This window comes from Scyliorhinus torazame, chromosome 29 (assembly GCF_047496885.1).
Source record: "Scyliorhinus torazame isolate Kashiwa2021f chromosome 29, sScyTor2.1, whole genome shotgun sequence".
In the NCBI taxonomy this organism is placed as follows: domain Eukaryota; kingdom Metazoa; phylum Chordata; class Chondrichthyes; order Carcharhiniformes; family Scyliorhinidae; genus Scyliorhinus; species Scyliorhinus torazame.
In genome coordinates this window covers 34,814,737-34,838,376 of record NC_092735.1, presented here as the reverse complement: position 1 = coordinate 34,838,376, position 23,640 = coordinate 34,814,737, and the positions used below count along the sequence as shown (strand labels likewise).

At 51.1% G+C, this 23,640-nt stretch overlaps 1 protein-coding gene across 3 annotated transcripts in view; it reads left to right on the top strand.

Annotated features, from left to right (window-relative positions):
- Positions 1 to 22,770, top strand: part of LOC140404047 (lysoplasmalogenase TMEM86A-like) — a 33,418-nt gene extending 10,648 nt beyond the window's left edge. Inside the window, exons 1-3 of one of the 3 annotated variants that reach the window (XM_072492401.1) lie at positions 14,704 to 15,273; positions 18,652 to 18,916; positions 22,183 to 22,770. In XM_072492401.1, coding sequence (XP_072348502.1) covers positions 15,223 to 15,273; positions 18,652 to 18,916; positions 22,183 to 22,610 — 744 coding nt within the window. In that variant the 5' untranslated portion in view covers positions 14,704 to 15,222 and the 3' untranslated portion in view covers positions 22,611 to 22,770. Of the gene's footprint in view, positions 1 to 14,703; positions 15,274 to 17,128; positions 17,321 to 18,651; positions 18,917 to 22,182 lie in introns of those variants that run through there. The other 2 variants (XM_072492403.1, XM_072492404.1) reach the window with 2 other exon arrangements.
- Positions 22,771 to 23,640: the final 870 nt, after the last annotated feature.

Genomic DNA, 23,640 nt, shown 5'->3' with positions numbered 1-23,640 from the left:
TACACTGTCCATAACTTTGTAAAAAACTTTTAACTGACAAGTCTGAGGGGCGCTATGTCAAACAGGGACATGCATTACAAAATAAGAAAATCGGAACCTCTAACTATCCTTAATAAACTACACTCACTCAAACATTTCATCACACTAACTTCCTAAACCATACAAACAAAATCATAGCAATATTATACACATTTTTCTAGCTTGGCAGTCAAGCTCAGGATTGTACAATTGCTCATGAACATTTCTTTATTTACAACAAATCGCAAACGAATGCTCTTTATTATAGATCGCGGGGGTCGGGGGTCTGGTCATATCCAAAAATAGGGGATCTTATTCTATATACCGGGGTGCGAGCGCGGTAGGCTCTCCTTCGCCATTTTCTCAGACGCATAGTCTGCACGATGCAGCAGAGTATCGGCAATACCAATAGGGATTCTATCAAGTAGGACAGCGAGTACCAGGTTATAAACCTGTCACACCAAGATGGTGTGGTGTCGCTTGTGACTGGGCTCTGGGTACTGTGGGGAAGTGAATCATTAATGGTTGGGGGGGGTTGAGGTCAGGAGGTTCGCGTTCACGCGCAACCAAATGTCCATTAGGGCGATGAGCAACACGGAGGATGTCCTCATGGTTCTTCTTCTTTCTCTTCTCTTCTCTTCTCTGGTCCTGGAGCTTCTGGAGTTCTGTGGGATCAAGCATAGTGTATGTTACTATCTTGGTTTAATATCTCGTATGATATCCTGTCTGTCCTTTAGTGCCAATTACTCCCTTTATAATTGGTCACTATGTGTGACTACCTCATTTTTTTTTTTTCAAAAACTGAATTTTAGGACAAGACACACTTAACAAATACTGAACCAGTGCGGGCCGTCTCGCAGACTGTGCGGTTTACAATCCAAATGTTTGAGGACGTAATTAGCATAAGGTTGGCAACCTAAGGGTCACCTGAAAACAAAACACGGCATTTTTGAACAAAACGTGCCGAAATGAGGTGCGTGTGGGCCGCGACGGGTAAGATTTGGATGGAGTCCCTGGGTAGGACGGCGACCAATGCCGTGTGTGCTCTACCTGAGCGTAGCTGACCAGAGGGGGGTTCCCAGGCAGGGCGGGTCCCAGTGCCGTTTCTCCACTGCCTGAGCAACCGACAAGAACGGGCAAAAATGTAGTCATCGTGGGGGGTTGCCGTATTGGTTCTTCCTTCGAACCAGAAGAGCAGTTACGAACGGGGTTCTGTGTTTCAGTCGACAGACGAGTTCCTCTGAACTGGCGTCTGGGACATTAACAAGTCTCTGCGGACAAACTAGTTCCGCTGAACTAGCGTCTGGCCAAACTAGTTTCTCTGACTGCCAGTGGGCGTCAGAAGGGTGGTGGCGTGGGGCTGGGGAATTTTTTTTTTCCGGTCCAACATACAGCATTTAACAGAACAAGTACAAACAACATCAAACATGCTGCAGGTTCCATCAGAAAGGACACCGTTTTCTCCCAAGCGGTTCCTTTTAAAACATCATCTGGACACCTCAGTTATCGGTTGTGAACAGGGTCGCAAAGGGGTTCTCGCTTTGGGAGTCAGACTCAAAGTCGTCATCTTCTCCCGGATGCCAAACTCTCGAGTGTATCAGGGCGGATAGGGCTGCATGGTGAGATTTTGGATCGCTCTCGTCGTTCCGGACGAGTCTGTACAAATTATCTTGGTGCCAATAGGTGGTGTCTAGTTCTGTGGGGACGGAATCGGGGTCGTCATTGTAGGTCGGTGGTGGGGTTTGTTTAGGAAAGTGATTGTGAAGGGATCACTCAAATCATGGTCAGATTCGCTGAGTGTCGGTCCTCTTGCATGGGGATAGTAGGGAGGCGTGCTGTGGCTATTGTCCGAGTCACAGTCGCTGTCGCTGCTGCTGCTGTCTGTGGGCATTCCGGGGCGGAGTGTATATTTCGGGGGTGGAGTCGGGGTTGAGTCCGTGGCTGGGCTGGACGTGTTGGGGGAGGGTAGGGTTACGTTGGCTGTGGGCGGGGCGTGGTCTGCTGCGTCGAGCATGAGTCTTTCCATTGGGGTACTTTATTTTGTAGACAGAAGGGCTGACTTTGTCCGCAATGGAGTACGGACCCGAATATTTAGGTGACAGGAATGTGCTGGGGTTGTATACGGAGAGCATGACTTGCTGTCCTATACTGAACTCAGTCGCATGCACTGTCTTATCGAAACAGGCCTTTCTTTCTTGTGCCCAATTTCGCTGCGGCTGCTAGCTGAGCCGTTTTAACATTCTCCACTAATTGACTGCGTTCTCGTGTGTGAGGGCCGTCACTTCGGGGCTGGTCAAATCTAATCCTAATAAAAATTCTGTGCCTTTCATAGGGCGTCTGGTCATGAGAGTGTGTGGGGTGTAACCTGTGGATGTGGAAACCGTGTTTCGCAAAAACATCAGCGCAAAGGGGAGGACTGAATCCCAAGTGGTGTTGTTTTGCTGGACCATTTTTCTGAGGGTGGATTTTAGGGTCCGATTCATGCGCTCCATGATACCACTCGACTGGGGGTGGTATGCGATGTGGAATTTTTGGGTAATGCCAAATATCGTGAGGACGTTCTGCATGACACGTCCCGTAAAATGGGAACCTTGGTCGGATTCAATGCTACGAGGGAGTCCCCATCTCGTAAAGATGTGGTGGGTTAAAATCTTGGCTGTGGTCTTTGCCGTGTTTGTTCTGGATGGGAATGCTTCCACCCATTTTGTAAACGTGTCTATCACCACGAGTACATATTTATAACCATTCCTGCAAGGGGGCAATGGTCCTATAAAGTCAACCTGGAGGTTAGTCCAGGGGCCATTAACAGGTCGGGTGTGACTAAGCGCAGCCTTTTTGGCGTATCTGTCCGGATTGTTTTGGGCACAGATCAGGCAATTCTCAATGTAGTGATTTACATCATCCTTTAAACTCGGCCACCAACAGAGCTGCCTGAGGGGGGCTGTAGTGGGATCGATTCCCTGATGTCCATGACTGTCATGGAACAAACAAATGAGCAGATTCCTGTCCTGTTCAGGAACCACATAAAGGATGTCTTTTAACACCACACCGTCATGTGTGGTCAGAGCATTTTTAAATCTCTCATAGGGGGCTGGATAGTTTCCTTTCAAAATCTCCCTGAGATTGCTGTCCTGCTTCTGGGCCTGCACTAAATCCTCGATATTAGTCTGTGAGACCAGAACTGCATTCACTGGTGCTCTTTCGGGGGGTGTCCAAATATATCCGTGCCTGGAACCTACTTTAGCCAGTGCGTCGGCCTTTACATTTCCAGGGGGGGAAGAACGATGGTGACTACGAACTTTGACTATCCCAAAAGTCCTGTTCTGTGCACGCTCTAAAATGTGACGGAGCAATGGGGCTGAGGGGAGGGGTTTTCCATCTGCGGAAACAAATCCTCTTGCTTTCCACAGGAGTAGGAATTCCGTAAGGCTGTTGCAGACATAGAGGCTGTCCGAGTATATGTCTGCGGGGCTGGGGAAGGAATCTGGGTGATCCACTATGTATGTGATGGCCGCAAGTTCTGCCGCCTGTGCGCCTAAGTGTCCTGGAAGTTTTATTGCTATTTCTTCTAGGGCGCGTCCCTGCGCGTCTTTTACGTAAATACCGCATCCTGTTACGCGCTTCCCTTCTAATATTGTGGAAGATCCATCCACATATATCTTTATGGGTTCGCAAGTGTCTGTGTGCTTGGGGCTCTGGGTTGAACTACCTATCTTTCTGGGGGGTGTTTTCGCAATAAAGGGGCCTGTGTTGTGGTGTGGAGAGATAATTTCACATTCATGGGGGGTTCCGGGGTACTGTAGGTTGTCGGCTAAAAAAGTGTGGGTCTTTGTCCTTTTAACAGTGATGTCCCGTCCCTGCAAAAGAAGGGTCCATCTGGTTGCTCTTATCTGACTAACTGTACCGTCCTTGAGTCGTCCGTCCAGTAAAAGTTGGGTGGGGATGTGTTCTGTGAGGATTGTGATGGGGTTTAGTCCGGTAATGTACAAAAAATACTGTACTGCCCAGAATACTGCGAGCAGGTGCCTTTCACAGGCTGAAAATCCCTGCTCCACAGCATCTAAAACTCTGGAGGCGTAAGCCACGGGCCTTAACTATTCGTGCCGTTACTGAAGGAGCACGGCCGAAAGGGTGCGGTCTGTGCTTGCTACCTCTATCGCATAGGGGGAAAGCGGGTCTGGAACTTATAGTGCGGGGGCTGCTATGAGTGCTTGTTTCAAAGAGTCCACATCATCCGTATGCTGCGGAAGCCATTCCCAGGGGGCTCCTTTCTTTAGGAGGTCCGAGAGGGGTGCTGCCTTGCTGGCGAAACCGTCAATGTGGTTTCGGCAGTATCCAACCAGTCCTAAAAACGACCGGAGGGCTGAAACGTTCTGGGGAAGGGGCAATTTAGCAATCGAGTCAATCCTTTTATGCTCGATCTCCCGTTTACCATGCGTGATAATTGTACCCAAACATATCACTTTGTGTTCCAAAATCTGGGCCTTTTTGGGGTTAACTTTACATCCAATTGCTTGTAGGAGTTCCAGGAGTTCGGACAGAAGCTCGATGTGCTCTTCCTTGGTGTCTGTCTGCAGTAGTAGGTCGTCTACGTACTGGACCAGACATTCGGGGCGTGACAATTTTGATAAACCATTTGCCAGCTGTCGGTGGAAAATGGAGGGGGAGTTGTGGAATCCTTGTGGAAGGCATGTCCACGTGTACTGTTGATTTTTAAAGGTGAAGGCGAATTTGTACTGGCACGCCTTTGCCAATGGAATGGACCAGAATCCATTACTGATATCCAAAACCGTAAAGAATCGGGAATTGAGTCCCTGCTTGAGCATGGTCTCGGGACCTGTGGCTACTGTGGGGGCTGCTGCGGGGTGATTTTGTTAAGTTCCCGGTAATCGATGATCAGTCGCCATGATCCATTGGGCTTTCTCACTGGCCAAATCGGGGCATTATTAGTGGAGGCTACTGATCTAAGTACGCCCTGCTCTAATAAGCTGTCGATTACTTTTGCGATTTCTTCCTCTACCTCTTGGGGAAATCCATACCGCTTTTGGGGTCGAGGGTCAGGTCCTGTGATTTGTACTGAGCCAGTCATCCGGCCACAGTCGTGTTTGTGGGTCGCGAATGCTGTCCTGTTCTTTTGTAACACTGCCCTAACCTGCTTGTCCGTGCTAATTGTCGTCGGGTTAAACCAAAATTTGCCTACTGAAAATGAAATGAAATGAAATGAAAATCGCTTATTGTCACAAGTAGGCTTCAAATGAAGTTACTGTGAAAAGCCCCTAGTCGCCACATTCCAGCGCCTGTTCGGGGAGGTTGGCGTATTCTCCTATGGTGAGCGTTGCGGGGGCTCTTGCAGATTTTGCCATTTTCCAGACACATTGGTTGACTGGATCAAAGGATAGATTGTGGGAATTCATAAAGTCTATGCCCAAAAACCTGGGGCAGGTCGACTAAAACTATGGGGTGCTTGGTGGTGATGTTGCCGATTTGAATGGGTACAGGGGCTGTGATGTGTCCCTGCTGTGAGTGGCTTGTAAAGCCGCTGAGGGTGATAGTGGCTGCAGTGGGCCACGTGTCCTTTTGGAACATGGTGGAGGAATTAATTGTGGTGCGGGACCCTCCTGTGTCCCAGAGAAACTCGATGGGCTGTCCCCGTATTTTTGCGGCGACTACGGGTCATCCGGACCTATCCCAAAGGGTGTCGCAGACCCAACTGGGGGAGCCCGAACACCGTCAGTCCGTTCCGTTCAGGTCCGTCTGATCTGAACGGTTGCTCACACTATGTATGGGCTCTGTCTTATTCTTACTTAGAGTGCCCATCTGCTGGGCTCTCTGTGGCTTTCGTGGGGCATTGCACTCTCTTGCAAAGTGTCCCAACTGTCCACAGTTGTAACACTCCTGTGACTGTGGGGGACTGTTCTTGCTTTCATTTACCCATGCGGGGTTCTGGTGTGTTTTAACTGCTTGTATGTCTGCTCCTGTCTGCTGTTCCTCAGGATTTTTAACTGCGGGTTTGTTTTGTACAGACTGCTCCCAGGCGCGGGACAATCTTTTTACGACTCATTTCTCATTATGAGCCTCCTCTGAGGGATCATAATTCAAGCAAGCTTTTTGTCCTGTTTCTGTGGCATGGGAGATAAGGGTGCGGGTCCATTTGGCCATGTTGTCTGGTCTAAGTCTCCAAAAACTGCTGCAAAGTGGATCCACAGGCATCCAGCAAACGCTGTGGGGTGCTCAGTTTTCTTTTGCTTGCACTTATTGAGGCCATCTACGGGGTCACCCTGGTTATACTCAATCGCATCTAGGATCGCGGTATGCATTTCAGCAAGGGTGCCTCCTCCTACATTCTGTGGGTCGGGAAGGGCTGCTACGACCGAAGGGTCTAGACTCAAAACTGTGAGCTTTACATGCTCTCACTCATACAGGCCGTACATGGTCGCCTGTTGCTTTACTCTGGCAAAGAAGTGGTGGGGATCTGAGGTGGGGCGGAACAGTTTGATTTTATCGCACGCGTCCCGTAATTGGGTCACTGTTAAGGGGGTGGTGTACAGAAATTCCGTATCGTCCGATGTGGCTGTGCGGTGGGTGGTTACTGGGTTCATTGGAGCCTGAACTATCTGCTCAGTGGGGGGTTGGGCCGCTTTTCTCTTTTGGGGCTTTCCCTGCGCACATGTTCCCTGAACATATCTCTGTGCTGTCTCATTCAACACTTCCCAATCAAGGCCGTCTTCCTCATCTAATTTTGCTCCAAAGGTTTCCTGGAATCCTTTTTGAACTGAAAGCAGAGATTGCAGCTCTGCAATCTGCTTCCGGCACTTTGCATGGTCTAACGAGCTTTGTCTGCTCCGTGGTGGCAGCATGGAGTGCTCTTAACGCTGCCTTCAGGTCACTGCACTGCCTCTGCAATGCTTCTACCTGCTTTTCGGTTTCTTCTCGTACCAGGACTGCACGTTGCGTGTCCCGATAGGCCTTTTCATACTGGGACTGGAAGCTGCTTAAGTGCGCCAGACAAGACTGGTGTGCCCTCTTGGCATCATCCACCGCTCCGTCTTTTGCTGCCAACTTCCTCCTTAACTCTAAGTTCTCTCTTTCTACCTCATTAACATCGACCTTGCTCATTCGATGTATGCCTTCTATCTCTTTCCGGAGTGTCCTAACGACCTGCTCTGTGCCTCGCAATTGTGCCAAGCAGGACATGATTACCATCGGCTTGCGCGCTTTCCCTAAGCTCTTCTTGTGAATCTCGCTCAGGTTCTCCCACCAAGTATGTTCTATACTCCCGGGACCTGTTTCCTCATTGCTACAGAATTCGCTCCAAAGGGGCCATCCTTTCCCTTTGAGATACTTCCTGATTTCTTCCTCCCATACAGGACATTATCCTACTCTACTGCTGCTGGTCGCTGCGACCGCAAATTCTTCTGGGTTCGTGAGGCGTTGCATTGCCTGCATTGCCATCTTTCTCATCTGAATGCTTCTTTTAAATTTGGAACAGGGGGACTAAGGCGGTGCTGTAATTACGGGTACGGCTTTCGCTAATTTTCGAAATACAAACTCCCGACAGTTTTGTCGCAACAAAAAATCTATCAGTTTACCTTATAGCCCTGTTAGTTACTCATGCATTTAACACACTTCCGAATTATGAGGATTGATCAGAACTGCTTGAACACTTGTGGTATTTCTGTTGCCAATTGGATTTCTAATTCAAATTTTTGGGTTCTCCCGGAGTGGTTAAGCCACTTCTAGTTCGGGTCCCGTCAGATGTCGCCAGTAATATGTTGCTAACTTTTGGTTGGTTCAATTGGCTCTGTTTTATAACTGTCATGATATTCAAACACACACATCATGATGGACACACTAACAGGCAAATCAGAGTACACAACACCACAACCAATCACAGACAAGAACACCAACCACATAAAAAGCACGAGCACGACACCTGGAGGTCAGTAGGTCTGGGGAGAAGGAAGCATGAAAGAGCTGTTGAAACACCACAAGCAGGGAGCCCCCCACGTGCAGAGTGCAAAGACCAAGTTGTAAGTAGCAAGTTTAAATAAACAAGTGTTGTACCATATGCAACTGTGTTGGCTCTTCTGTGTGTTAGAACACCCAACACCACATGGTACAGGAGTGGATCGATACCTGCCTACCAACCTGCCATTCTGGACATGGACCACACCGGCAAACCGCAGCCGATGCAAGTCACGGGGAACCTAGGCACCAACTGGAAGCTCTACAGGCAGCGATTTGACCTGTACATCCGTGCCACCGAAAAACAGAATGTCTCGGATGATTCGAAGATTGCAATGCTCCTCTTCTACGCAGGCCCCCACCCAAATGATGTCTTTAATTCACTGGTGTTCGAGGAAGGCGAAAACCAGGCCAAATATGACACGGTCATCCTCAAAATGGACCAGCACTTTCAAACTGAAGTAAACGAAACTTTCGAAAGATACATCTTTCAGCAACGCCTGCAAGGTAAGGAGGAGCTTTTTCAACCCTTTTTGACGCACCTCCGGATTCTAGCGCAGTCCTGCGGTTACGGCACCACCACAGAGTCCATGATCAGGGACCAGATTGTTTTTGGCGTTGCCTCCAGTGGCCTACGCCAGCAGCTTCTTAAAATAAAGAGCCTCACCTTAGCGTCTGCTGTGGAAGCCTGTGTCCTCCATGAAAATGCGACCTGCCGTTTTGCCCGATTTCAGGCGTCCGAGTTGGCACGGAGGGGGTCCCCAGCCGTCGAATCGGCAAGCCAGGCCGCCCACGACGTTGAACGCATCCAGGCCGTCGATTTCTTCCCGCCCCACGGCCCGGACGACAGCGGCCGCTTCCCGCGCTTTTCGCGGTCTCCCGCGCAGGTGCGCGCCAAGAATAACGGCCACAACGAGGGACGCACTGCGCAGGCGCGCCCACCGCAAGATCGCACTGCGCATGCGCAGTGGCGCAACGAACGCCGTGACGTCATGACGTGCAGCAAGTGTGGAGGTCTACACTTAAAAGGGCAATGTCCTGCAAAATACCAACAGTGCAACAGATGTGCCATGATAGGCCACTACGCAGCCCGCTGTCGTGCGGCTCAACCCATGGATCCGGCGCATCCTCGACAACCTCGCACACGAGTCAGGACCGTCCAGCCCACGCATCAAGACTTCCAGTTAAGTGATGCAGATGACCAGGATGACTTCAGAGTTGCCGTCATTGATGTCAACAAGGTCAATGCCATCAATCCAGACGATGAGTGGTGTGCCACCCTGACGGTCAACCGATCGCGCGTCGCCTTCCGTCTGGACACCGGCGCATCCGCCAACCTGATTGCTTACTCTGCAGTCCAGGCCATGAAGGTCAAACCACTCATCACACCATCCCGGCTTAAGATGGTTGACTATAACGGGAACGTTATCCCGTCCGTAGGATCTTGCCAGCTACAGGTGACTCACAAGAGGTACACGGCCACACTCCCCTTCGAAGTTGTGGGCTCATCAAAGGACTCGTTACTGGGCGCACAAGCGTGTAAGGTCCTTCACCTGGTACAGCGCATCATGTCTCTCTCTCCAGATGAGATATCCGACTTCCCGGATGCTGAGTTCCACGCGAATCTCCATTCCCTCCTCGCTCACAACCAGGAGGTTTTTGAAGGCATGGGGACATTGCCACACACGTACAAGATTCGACTCAGACCGGACGCCATCCCTGTCGTTCACGCACCTCGCAGGGTTCCTGCGCCTCTCAAAGACCGCCTCAAGGCACAACTGCAGATTCTTCAGGACCAAGGGGTCCTATCCAAGGTCACGGAGCCCACGCCATGGGTCAGCTCCATGGTCTGTGTAAAGAAGCCCTCTGGCGAGCTCCGTATATGTATAGATCCAAAAGATCTGAACAACAACATCATGCGGGAACACTATCCCATCCCAAAACGAGAAGACCTCACCAGCGAGATGGCGCGAGCCAACATATTCACTAAATTGGATGCGTCCAAAGGATTCTGGCAGATCCAACTGGACCCGGCCAGCCGAAGACTATGCACATTCAACACCCCTTTTGGCAGATTCTGCTACAACCGGATGCCATTCGGCATCATTTCGGCATCTGAAGTATTCCACCGCATTATGGAGCAGATGATGGAAGGCATCGAAGGGGTACGTGTATATGTGGACGATATCATCATTTGGTCCACCACTCCGCAGGAACACATGCATCGTCTTCGACGTGTCTTCACCCGCATACGGCAAAATGGCCTGCGTCTCAACCGTGCGAAGTGTGCTTTCGGCCAGACGGAGCTGAAATTCCTCGGGGACCACATCTCAAGGTCCGGGGTCCGTCCCGATGCAGACAAGGTTAGCGCCATCACAGCCATGCCACGACCGGCTGACAAGAAGGCTGTCTTAAGATTCCTGGGCATGGTCAACTTCCTTGGGAAGTTCATTCCCAACCTGGCTTCTCATACAACAAACATGCGCCATCTCGTAAAAAAATCGACGGAATTCAACTGGCACCAGTCGCATCAGCAGGAATGGGAGGAGCTCAAGCACAAACTGGTCACGGCACCAGTGCTGGCCTTCTTTGACGCGACTCGCCCTACAAAGATCTCAACAGACGCCAGCCAATCTGGTATTGGAGCGGTACTCCTGCAAAAAGACAGCACGTCATCATGGGCCCCGGTTGCGTATGCCTCACGAGCCATGACCCCTACCGAACAGCGCTACGCGCAAATCGAAAAAGAATGCCTGGGCTTGTTAACTGGACTGGACAAGTTCCACGACTATGTGTATGGCCTGCCACGATTCACGGTCGAAACTGACCACCGCCCCCTGGTCAACATCATTAACAAAGACCTGAACGACATGACTCCTCGCCTCCAGCGCATCTTACTCAAACTCAGGAGGTACGATTTTGAACTGATCTACACTCCGGGGAAGGAACTCATAGTGGCGGACACTCTTTCCCGAGCAGTGAGCACACCACCAGATGCGGAGGGGTTCGTGCGTCAAATTGAGGCACACGTGACTCTGACAGCAGCAAATATGCCAGCTGATGATCCTTGTCTGGCCCACATACGCGCAGAGACGGCGACTGACCCTCTGCTGCAGCGAGTGATGCGCCACATGACGGAAGGGTGGCTAAAAGGGCAGTGCCCCCAGTTTTACAATGTGCGAGATGATCTCACCAATATAGACGGGGTCCTTATGAAATCGCATAGGATCGTCATTCCACACAGTGTGCGCCAGATGATTCTTCGTCAACTACACGAAGGCCACTTGGGTGTCGAAAAATGCAGACGAAGGGCCCGGGCGGCGGTATATTGGCCGGGTATTAATGAAGACATAGCCAACATGGTGCTCAACTGCACAACCTGTCAGAGGTTTCAGCCGGCGCAACCTCCGGAAACACTTCTACCACACGAGATGGTGACGTCCCCCTGGGCGAAGGTGGGTGTTGACCTATTTCACGCGCTCGGCAGAGATTACATTGTTATTATAGACTACTTCTCAAACTACCCGGAAGTCATGCCTCTCCATGATCTGACGTCGTCCGCAGTCATTGGGGCCTGCAAGGAAACGTTTGCTCGCCATGGCATTCCAAGGACTGTCATGTCAGACAATGGACCTTGTTTTGCCAGCCGTGAATGGTCGTCCTTTGCCGCAGCATATGGTTTCACTCATGTGACATCCAGCCCTCTGCATCCACAATCAAACGGGAAGGCTGAAAAGGGTGTCCACATCGCAAAGCGGCTCCTGTGCAAGGCGGCTGATGCCGGATCGGACTTTAACCTTGCCTTGCTGGCCTATCGATCGGCCCCGTTATCCACGGGCCTCTCGCCAGCGCAGCTACTAATGGGTCGCTCCCTCAGGACGACGGTACCTTCCGTCCTGGCACCGACAACAGACCATGAGGCGGTTCTTCGGGACATGCAACTGCAGCGTGATCGCCAGAAAGGTCGGTACGACACACGAGCGACGGACCTGCCCCCCCTGTCCTCCGGAGACAAAGTACGCGTCCATCAACCGTATGGTGGCTGGTCAGCACCGGCCGAAGTCCTCCGACAAGTGGCTCCCCGCTCGTTCCTGGTTCGCATGCCGGATGGTTCCGTGCGTCGCCGCAATCGGCGCGCCCTTCGCCGACTTCCACGTTCACAGCCACACAACACGCCAGATCCTCAACAGGCTTCCGAGGATGACTTTGTGGAGCTGCCGCACATCACGCCCTTTCCATCGCCACCCATGGCCATGCCTGCACAGCAGCCGGTGGTTCTTGATCCACCCTTAAGGCGGTCAACCCGAATTCGTCGCAAACCCATTAGAATGGACTTATAATACAGTTCATATGTTTAATAAGTTGGACAATTTTACATGATAACCTGTTGTTGTTTATCGTTCCAGATGTCGTCTGACTGGACAACTGTTCAAAATTTTTTTTCTTCTTCTCTCGTTCGCATTTCTGTTATGTTATGGTACAACTGGATTCATGTGACGCACTCGACATCGCCCCATGTACATAGTTCCGTCATAGACACATGCTGCACACGACACACACACACTCTTAGATGCACTCACGTCACGATCATATTTATTACCACGTAGGCACATATCTTTGTAAAAAGGGGGGATGTCATGATATTCAAACACACACATCATGATGGACACACTAACAGGCAAATCAGAGTACACAACACCACAACCAATCACAGACAAGAACACCAACCACATAAAAAGCACGAGCACGACACCTGGAGGTCAGTAGGTCTGGGGAGAAGGAAGCATGAAAGAGCTGTTGAAACACCACAAGCAGGGAGCCCCCCACGTGCAGAGTGCAAAGACCAAGTTGTAAGTAGCAAGTTTAAATAAACAAGTGTTGTACCATATGCAACTGTGTTGGCTCTTCTGTGTGTTAGAACACCCAACACCACAATAACCTTTGCTCTCGAGTCGCCAGGTATCTTTACGATACTGCCACGAGGTTCAGGTTCAAGTAATGATCAATAACTCAATACACCGATTAGTAAGATTCAAATCAAAGCACATTTATTATACACAGTAATCGCTACTCATGCATAAATTCTACTTCTTAGCTACTTCCACAACTAACAGGCCTGTACTTAGCTTCGGACTGGCCCACCAGGTCAGGGGAACAAATGGCCTTTCGTTCGGGTTCTGAGCCTGCGGGATTCGACGTTGGTACGGATTGGTAGCTAGGAGCGCCTATCTCGTAGCGAGCGTTGACTTAAGACTTACTGGATATCGGCGGCAGCTGCACCGGTCACTGTCAAGGGTTGGTTCGCGTTGCAAAAGTGACCCGGTCAAAAAGAACGATTTGAACTTGGGGGCTTAACTTTTATAGTCCCCAGGGGCTTCCCGCCTTTCGGGGCGGACCCCGTACCTGGTTCCAGGTGATTGGACTTCGTTCCAATCGCTTGGTTCGATTTCTCCAATACTGGAGCAAATTCCTGATTGATGGGCGGTCTTGAGGTGTCTGTTAACCTCTTTTGTGTTGGCTCCTGCTGGCGTGGGGAGTCTGGCTTTGTTTGTCCCAAATGTTGCGATTGTTCCCGGGGATCGCTTATTCGTATGTAGATCGTTGCTACATTATTATGCAGATGGCTGCTTGTATCGATGCTGTCTGGGCCTTTGCAGAGTTTAATACACAGTAACTTGCACCTGCTGGTTTCTGCCTGTGTTGGCTGAATTTCCCTTCAGCCTTTGCTGTTCTCCATTTGAAATCGGGACTTGGCCAACCCAGGTGGCAGCGAACCTGGGCCCATTCTCCTCGGCCTCTCTTGTCGTACGAGAGTTTTCTGTCGCTCCAGGAACCGATCCAGTGAACCTTTACTGCAGCCTCTGCGAGGTTGGTAATGGAGTTGATGTGACAGATTTGGATAAATTACACCTGACCCATTCTGCACCCAATGCCGACACCTGGGCCTGACCTTCCGCAGCGCACCGATAAATGCGCTCGCTGAAGTAGCTGCCCACACATGCAGAGCTGTCACTTCACCATTTACTGAGTTGACGCAGTGAGCAGGCAGGCTGGAGTTTTAATCCTCGGCCTGCGTCGAGGTTACCCATCCCCTGGTGCGGGGCAGGAGTTGGGGTTGCTACAGGCGGTGACGGTGGCCGATGCAAGCCAGGCTACATTCCGCTCTGGATCATTATGCCAGAGACTCCAGATGGGCCGGGACCCGGGAAGTCAACCCATCCAATGGAGGGGTTACGTGTCAGCATTCAGTGTGTGCTAAACCACTGTGTTCTGATATTAGGGGTTGTACGGTAGAACCTGCACTACAGGTTCACCTGTGGCCCCTGCATGCTAGCTCCGCCCAGGAGGCGGGGTATAAATATGCGTGTCCTCCAGCTCGCAGCCATTGTGCCAGCTGCTGTGGGAGGCCACACGTCTGATACCAATAAAGCCTCAGTTTGGATTCAACTTCGTCTCCAGTCAAGTTGATCGTGCCTCACAGTGACAAAAGGGCCACTGACTCAGAAAGATGAAACAAAGATAGGCCTTGCATTGAGACACTGTTGGATTTTGACCTTTGTTTTCGGTTAGTTGGTGGTTGTAGGTGCATCCTGCTATTAGCTGCAATCGACGGGTCACCACGTGGCCATTATCTGAGGTACCCGATCGATCAGCGACTACGAGATAGTGGGGGAGAAAGTCCGTAAACATTCCAGATAACAGCAATAACCTGGGAAAACCAACGACAGACAACAGAGAGAGAGAGAGACAGAGAGAGAGAGAGAGAAAGAGACTGAGAAAGAGAGAGAGACAGAGAGAGAGAGACAGAAACAGAGAGAGAGACAGACAGAGAGAGAGAGACAGAGAGAGACAGAGAGACAGAGAGAGAGAGAGACAGAGACAGACAGACACAGAGACAGAGAGAGAGAGAGACAGACATAGAGAGACAGAGACAAAGAGAGAGAGACAGAGACAGACAGAGAGAGAGAAAGAGACAGAGACAGAGAGAGACAGAGACAGAGAGAGACAGAAACAGAGAGAGAGAGACAGACAGAGACAGAGACAGAGAGAGACAGAAAGAAAGAGAGACAGAGAGACAGAGAGAGAGAGACAGAAAGAAAGAGAGACAGAGAGAGACAGAGACAGAGAGACAGACAGACAGAGAGAGAGAAAGAGAGAGAGAAAGAGAGAGAAAGAGAGCGAGAAAGAGAGAGAGAGAGACAGAGAGACGGAATAAAAAGGAGGAAAGAACAGAGTAAAATGGATATTATGGGTCATGATGACAGGAGATGGAAGAAGATGTTCGCGACGGTAAGCAGTGGCTGTACCAATGAAGTCATTTTAAAACTGTCTGTTTGTGCATGTCTGCGATGTAATATGTGTGTATCTGTTTGCATGCGTCTGTATGCATGTGTGTGTGTGGTGGTGTATGTGTGTGCCTGTATGTATGTGTGCGTGTCTGTGTGTGCGTGTGTGCCTGTATGTGTGTGTGGCGGTGTGTGCGTGTACATGTGTGTGCCCGTATGTCTGTGTGTATGTGCGTGCCAGTGTGTGTATGTGTGCGTGTGTATGTGTCTGTGTATGTGTGCGTGGCGGTGTGCGCGTGTATATGTGTGTGCCCATATATCTGTGTATGTGTGCGTGTATATGTGTGTGCCAGTGTGTGTATGTTTGCGTGTGTATGTGTCTGTGTATGTATGTATGTATATGTGTGTGGGGGTCGGTTTAGCTCAGTGGACTGGACGGCTGGTTTGTGATGTAGGGCGAGGCCAGCAGCGTGGGTTCAATCCCCGCACCGGCTGAGGTTATCCATGACGGCCCCGCCCTCTCAACCTCGCCTGAGGTGCGGCGACCCTCGGGTTAAATCACCACCAGTCAGCTCTCCCCCGTCAAGGAGGAAAGCAGCCTATGGTCACCTGGGACTAGGGCAGCCTTACTTTAATATGTGTGCGTGTGTATATCTGTTGTGTGTATCTGTGGGATCACAGAATCCCTACAGTGCAGAAGGCGGCCATTCGGTCCATCGAGCCTGCACGGACCCACCAAACGAGCACCCGACCCAGGTCCACTCCCCCGTATACCCATAACACCACCCAAACTAAGGGGCAATTTATCACGGCCAATCCGCCTTTGGACTGTGGGAGGAAACCGGAGCACCCGGAGGAAACCCACGCAGACACGGGGAGAACGTGCAGACTCCACACAATCACCCAAGACTTGAATTGAACCTGTGAGGCAGCAGACTCCGCAGATATTCATATATCTTGACAAATATATGAATAGGATGGGAATAGAAGGATACGGACCCAGGAAGTGTAGAAGATTGTAGTTTAGTCGGGCAGTATGGTCGGCACGGGCTTGGAGGGCCGAAGGGCCTGTTCCTGTGCTGTACATTTCTTTGTTCTTTGTTCTTTTGTTCAGTGCTAACCACTGTGCTACATGTGCATGTGTGTGTATATGTGTGTGTGGCTGTGTGCACACGCACATGTGTGTAATAGAGGTCAGAGGTAGGTTCTTTACGCAAAGAGTGGTGAGGCCGTGGAATGCCCTACCTGCTACAGTAGTGAACTCGCCAACATTGAGGGCATTTAAAAGTTTATTGGATAAACATATGGATGATAATGGCATAGTGTAGGTTAGATGGCTTTTGTTTCGGTGCAACATCGCCTGCACTGCGCTGTATTGTTCTATGTTCCATGTATATATGTGTTTAAATGTGTGCATTGTATGTGCTTGTGTCCGCATGTTGTGCATGTGTGCTTCCGTGTTTGCTTGTGTGTGTGTTTGTGTCTATATGAGCATGCATGTGTGTGTGTGATAGGTTTAACTGGAGAAGGGTTGGGTCAAGACAACAGCTGATCTCACAGTCCCCCGAAAGTAGTGGAGCTTCCTGTGCAAACAGGAACTGAAATGGACAACTCACATCAGCCAAAGGGGGGGGGGAGTCGAATTGCCCTTCGCCGTGCTCAGTGACCCCCACCTGGGCGCCACTGTAACCAGACTCTGAGACGTCCAGCCCGGTGTCACTCACCTGGGCGCCACTGGAGTTTGCATAAATCAAGGTCACCCAGATTCCCTCTGCTGTGGCTGGATGCACTCCAACAACACTGGCTTTTTTTTTTTAACGCAGCCACAGTTACAGGCAGCCGCCCAGGTAGCTGCAGTCTCCTGTTTGTGCTTTCCCACGGCGAGGGTGGATTGCCGGCGCCTAAGCTGCAGGAATCAAGCTTCCTGCAAGTGATTGCCGGTGACGAGGAACCGGTGAACTGGGAGAATCCCCAGCACGCACAGGTCGCCGAAAGGTATCTAGATCTATGGCACGATGTCTCAGGCTTGGAAACAGCCAGCAGCCCTGTACGTAAGTCAACTCCAGCTGCCCCCCCTTTTTTTTTTATTTTTCAACCTCTTTTCGTGCGATGTGGACGTGGCGAGGAAGGGCAGCTCGCGCTGCCCACACTGGCCGAAGGCGGGCGTGAACTGCTGCGGTGGACCCGGGTCGACGGCTCGGCAGCGCTTTGAGACAACTGAATGTCTCGCTCGGCCGTTTCAGCGGGGGGCAGTGGGTCTGGAGTCACATGTAGGCCAGGCCGGGAAAGGACGGCAGATTTCCTTCCCGAAAGGGACATTAGTGAACCAGATGGGGTTTTTTTTTTTGTTGCAGCAATTGATGATGATTCCGCGCCCACAGCGACTGAGATCCGCCTTCAGTACCAAGTGTTTTCATTAATTGAATTTAAATTCCACGAGTTCCTCTGGTGAGATTTGGAATCATAGAACCCTGACAGAATCCCTAGCGGCGCGGTAGCACAGTGGGTAGCACTGTTGCTTCACAGGGTCCCGGGTTCGATTTCCGGCTTGGGTCACTGTCTGTGCGGAGTCTGCACGTTCTCCCCGTGTCTGCGTGGGTTTCCTCCGGGTGCTCCGGTTTCCTCCCACAAGTCCCGAAAGACGTGCCTGTTAGGTGAATTGGACATTCTGAATTCTCCCTCTGTGACCCGAACAGGCACCGGAATGTGGCAACTAGGGGCTTTTCACAGTAACTTCATTGCAGTGTTAATGTAAGCCTACTTGTGGCACTAATAAAGATTATCATTATTATTATTATTAATTTAGCGTGCCCAATCCACCTAACCTGACATCTTTGGACTGTGGGAGGAAACCGGAGCACCCGGAGGAAACCCACGCAGACACGGGGAGAACGTGCAGACTTCCACACAGTCACCCAAGGCCGGAATTGAACCCGGCTCCCTGGCGCTGTGAGGCAGCAGTGCTAACCACCGGGCCGCCCCAAAGCATTAACCTGGGCCTCCCAGTCACTGATCCAGCGACCTTACCATTAAACCATCGCCTCGCTTGTCTGTCCCCAGCACCCGACTTGGTTGTAACTCATCCCCATCATTGGCTCCCAATCGACAAAGGGGCAATTGACCGTAGAGCTAGATGCCCCATCCCAGATGGAGAAGAACAGTTCGGAACAGCATTCCTATTTCCTCGTTTGACTGTTTTCCTCCCTTCCGGTGTTGAACTGGAAGCTGCCGAGAGTCCGGGGGCATGCAGAGCATCAGGGAATGAGGAGAATTAGAAACAGAATAAAACCCAGTTCAGGTACGCTGGGTAAGAACGTAGAGGTCAGTTTGTCCCTTTGCCTCACGATTGTCGTTTCCTTCCCACCCCTCTCTCCTCTCTCAGGTAAAGAGCGTTGGCCCGAAGCTGATACCTTTCCTGAAAACCTTCTGCATCTACTTTGTTCTGTGGTTACCCACCTCCAACCCCTCGTGGATCAGTGCGTTGGTGAAGTGCCTGCCTGTTCTGTCCCTGGCCTTCTTTGTGCTGGCGCATGGCTTCAGCCTGGGGACGCTCCCACCGTATTCCCGAAAAATCCTCAGCGGCCTCCTCTTCTCTGCACTTGGTGACGTTTTCCTCACTTGGGGCGATCAAGGATTCTTCATCCACGGTAAGGCTTTGACATGTGAGGCCTCAGGAGCTCGTGTTGGGCAGGTGGAGGGGGGAGTTTGTATTGGGAAGGGGGCGGGGGTGAGGGGGGGGGGGGGGGGGGGAGCGGGTGGTCTTGCGTTCCGCTGGGATTTTCTTCCAGTCACGAAGCAAACCTGGGGTTCGTCGTGAGAAATACCGAGTGAAAGAGCAGTTTCAAGGGTGAAGGTTTTCCTGGACAGAGATTGCGCAAGGGTGAAAAATGAGCTGTTACCTACATACACACTGTCATAGCTCAGTGTTTACCAGACACACACGCAGAGCATTATCCACCCGTGACAGTCAGGGGAGCCATTCAGCCCATCGAGCCTGCTCCGCTTATCAATACAATCATGTCTGACTGGACACTTCAATGTCTTTTACCCACACTCTGTCCCCGTAACCCTTTACCTTATTGTTAATCAGGAATCTATCAATCTCTGCTTTATACACACTCAGACCCTGAGCTTCCACAGGCCGCTCCGGGATCGAGAATTCCAAAGATTTACAACTCTCTGTGTGAAGACATTTCTCCTCCTCGCGGTCCTAGGGTGACCCCCTCCCCTCCTCAGTCTAGGACTGTTCCATCTTAACGTCGGCGTTGACCTATCACCTTGAATTGTTCTAAGGCAGGAGACAAAATTGGACACGATGTTGTCGCTGGCACACAGAAGGAGACATGGGCAGAACGAAGGGGCGTTTGACACCCCGTTCTTGAAGGGGGACAGAGAGAGTGGGGGGGAGGTTTGGGGGCGATGGATTTCCGGAGCTTGGGGCCCAGGCACCTAAAGACATGGGGGCGGGGGGGGGGATTCTCCATTGGCCGACAGCGAAGTCGGGAAAGGTGATTGGGTGGAGAATCGGTTCCGATGACTAAATCGCAACAGGCACCAATTTGACGCCAAATCGCGATTCTCTAGCATCTCGACAGCGGCATCAGTGCGTTCCAGAACGCACGTACTGTAAACACCGTTTGCATATCATTAGCGGGCCCAACCCGGTATTCTTTGGGATCTCCGCGATGCTCCGCCTCCAATGGGCCAGGTTCCCGAAGGCGCGGTTCGCTTGTGCTTTTAAAAATCGTGAAACCGGCGTAGTGGCTGTCATAATATACACCAGTATATCATGGTGCAGACACACACACACTGATGGACATGCAGTGGGACCAATCAGCATGCACAACACCGCAGCCAATCACCAGTGAGAGCACACGCAATATAAAGACAGGGGACAGGAGAGTTCCTGCTCATTCTAGTAGCAGCCAGCTCAGAGCACAGAGCTCACAGCCTGCAACACAGACATTCACCATGTGCTGAGTGCATCACCTGGTTAGGACTAGGCAAGGGTCAACAGTTAAAGCTGGTATTGCATTTGCCCACAGTTCAAGTATGTTAATATAGTTAACCTTATAATAAAATAGAGTTGCACCACTTCCAGTGTTGGTGACCTGTTTGTGATCCAGAACACCCGACACATCAGTGGCTGCTGAGGGAGAACCACGGAAAGTGTCCAACATCGCCTGAGTTTGCTGACAGCCGTGCCGCTGGCCGGGGGGGGCTTCTGCCAGGGACGGGGGGGGGGGAGTAGCGGGGGGTGGCCAGGAGGTGGGCTGTGGGGTCGGGGTGGACGGGCACGGAACACCATTGCCGCGGCCGGCTATGCGGCTGCGCGCACCGCTAACAGCCCACTGTGAACTTAGTGTCACGGGTTGTATAGGTGTCCCCCCCCCCCCCCCGCCCGGGCCCTCTGGCCCCAGCCGGCCCATCAGCTGTCTGTGCGCGCTCCAGCACAACCAGTGCCACCTTGTTGGCCGGGATGAGTGTGTGTGGGGAGTGTAATGTGTATCTGCGGCTTCAGCTTGTCAGCTTCCCGAGTGTCGATCCCGGACCCGGCGAATCCCGCACCGTTTTGCATTGGAATGGATTGTGTTCCAGGCGATGCCGGTACTAGCCCCTCCACTGTAACGGAATCGGTTCAGGTGCGACACCGGCTTTGCTGCCGTGAACCTCCACGAATCCGGCGTAGGCGTCTCAGTCTCCGAAACGGCCCATAGTCGCCGATTGTGGAGGAGGGCAGGAGCCTCGGAGAAGCTGTGGGGTCTGGCGGAGGTTACAGAAATAGGGGCATTTGAAAACAAGGATGTGAATTTTAAATTTGAGGTCATTAGGTTCAGGTGAGGGCAGCACGGTGGCACAGTGGTTAGCACTGCTGCCTCACGGCGCCGAGGTCCCAGGTTCAATCCCGGCCCCGGGTCACTGTCTGTGTGGAGTTTGCACATTCTCCCCGTGTCTGCGTGGGTCTCACCCCCACAACCCAAAGATGTGCAGGGTAGGTGGATTGGCCACGCTAAATTGCCCTTTAATTGGGGGGGGGGGGAATGAATTGGGTACTCTAAATTTATTTTTTAAAATTAGGTTGAGGTAGAAGGGCTGCGAAGTTTGTGGATTTTGATGTCCTTTAGTGCACTCACTCCAACTTCCAGAGAGCTCCGATCGGAGGCTTGGCTCCAGTTATTGCTATCTCGGTTCACTTGGCCCTTTGTTACCTCACTGTCACCTCTGCAGTCAGACTTTGACCCACTCTCCCGCTGTCACAGCGAGACCTGGCTGTAAGAATCCCAGCTTGACAAGGCAGCTGAAGTTAATGTTGCTGTTCACCGGGCTTCGCACAGAGTGCCACAGATTTACACTTTTTAAAGCCATCACATCACACAGTGTAGCAGCAAATCCGGGCCTTTGAGTTCTCTCCAATGATCGATTCCTCTAAATAAAATACACCGAATGCCCAGGTTAGAACTGAAATTTTGGAGAAATATCTTTCAGTCTTTTTGACTTTATTATTTCCAGTGCTTTGTGCATGTGGATGATGTGAAGGTTAACATTCTTCAATATAAGGAGAGAAAAGGACTGTGATTTTGCTGACCTTTATCTAGTCCCTCTGTCCAATCCTGTACTTATTAAAGCTGATAATTTTCACCCGGGGTATAGCTCCCTTCTCCAACATGAGTGTATGCGTGTGCGTGTTTGTGTGTGCATGTGCGTGTCTGTATTGGAGGAGGAGTTGGAGGAGCGTGGAGATCTCAAAGAGTTGTTCGGTCGGAGGAGATGACAGAGATCGGGAGGGATGCGACTATGGACGGGATTTGGAAACGGGGATGGGAACTTTGAAATCAGGGGGTTGCTGGGCAGGGCGAATTGGGAAGCTTTTTCTTTGACTGAGAAAGATGTACTTTTTTTTTTTGCTTCCCAGGTATGCTGATGTTCGGGATTTCCCACATTCTGTACAGTTGGGCTTTTGGGCTACGCCCACTTAGACTCGGGTTAGCTCTTGCCATCTTGGTGCTTGGAGCGGTCTACTACGTCGCGGTGTACTCGTACCTAAGGGGGCCCATGGTCTATGCCTTGGTGGGCTACGTCTTGGTGCTGGGGTTGATGAGCTGGCGGGCAACGGCCCGAGCAGGCCTCTCCCGCTACCACCAGTCCTGGAGCCGCGGGTGCACAGCGGCAGGAGGTGTGGTCTTTGTCGTCTCCGATTTGATCCTGTCAATCGACCGGTTCTGCTTCGCCCTGCCCCATGCCCGGGCCATTGTCATGTCGTCCTACTACATTGCCCAGATGCTCATCACCCTCTCCATCGTTGAGCACAGTGACCAGGACAACCTCTGGAAGAGGAATTAGAAGCAGAAAGAAAACGTCAAAAATTGGAAACTGGAGCCTTCTGCCCGGACATTGTAATGTGAATACTGTTTTATACAAATTAAATCTGCACAATGCTAGCAGTCCTTGTTGAACTTCAGATCCTGGGTTTTGTTCAGAGGGAGACGGTGATGCAGTCGTATTGTCACTGGGCTGAAATCGGCCGAACCAACGAAAGAGATTTCCGACCCACTGTTTCCTCAATCTTTGATGTGGAGATGCCGGCGTTGGACTGGGGTGAGCACAGTAAGAAGTCTTACAACACCAGGTTAAAGTCCAGCAGGTTTGTTTCGAATCACTAGCTTTCGGAGCGCTGCTCCTTCCTCAGGTGAATGAAGAGGTCTGTTCCAGAAACATATATATAGACAAATTCAAAGATGCCAAACAATGCTTGGAATGCGAGCATTAGCAGGTGATTAAATCTGGATCTGTAAAGATTTAATCACCTGCTAATGCTCGTATTCCAAGCATTGTTTGGCATCTTTGAATCTGTCTAGATATATGTTTCTGGAACAGACCTCTTCATTCACCTGAGGAAGGAGCAGCGCTCCGAAAGCTAGTGTTTGAAACAAACCTGTTGGACTTTAACCTGATGTTGTAAGACTTCTTACTGTGCCCACCCCAGTCCAACGCCGGCATCTCCACATCAAAGATTGAGGAAACAGTGGGTCGGAAATCTCTTTCGTTGGTTCGGCCGATTTCAGCCCAGTGACAATACGACTGCATCACCGTCTCCCTCTGAACAAAACCCAGGATCTGAAGTTCAACAAGGACTGCTAGCATTGTGCAGATTTAATTTGTATTTTTCAGTGATTTCAAATCAGGTTTCTCTTCAATAAAAACACTTATTAAAATTGATGACTTCATGGTGATAAACACATTTTCAGTGCGTTAATAACACAGCATCAGATTTCCGTCTGAAGGCCCGAAACCCTGTGGGGGCCCGTGACGACACGCTGGGGACTTCCAGTAACGAACAAGGGGGTTTATTAACAACAGGCGCAGAGCAACA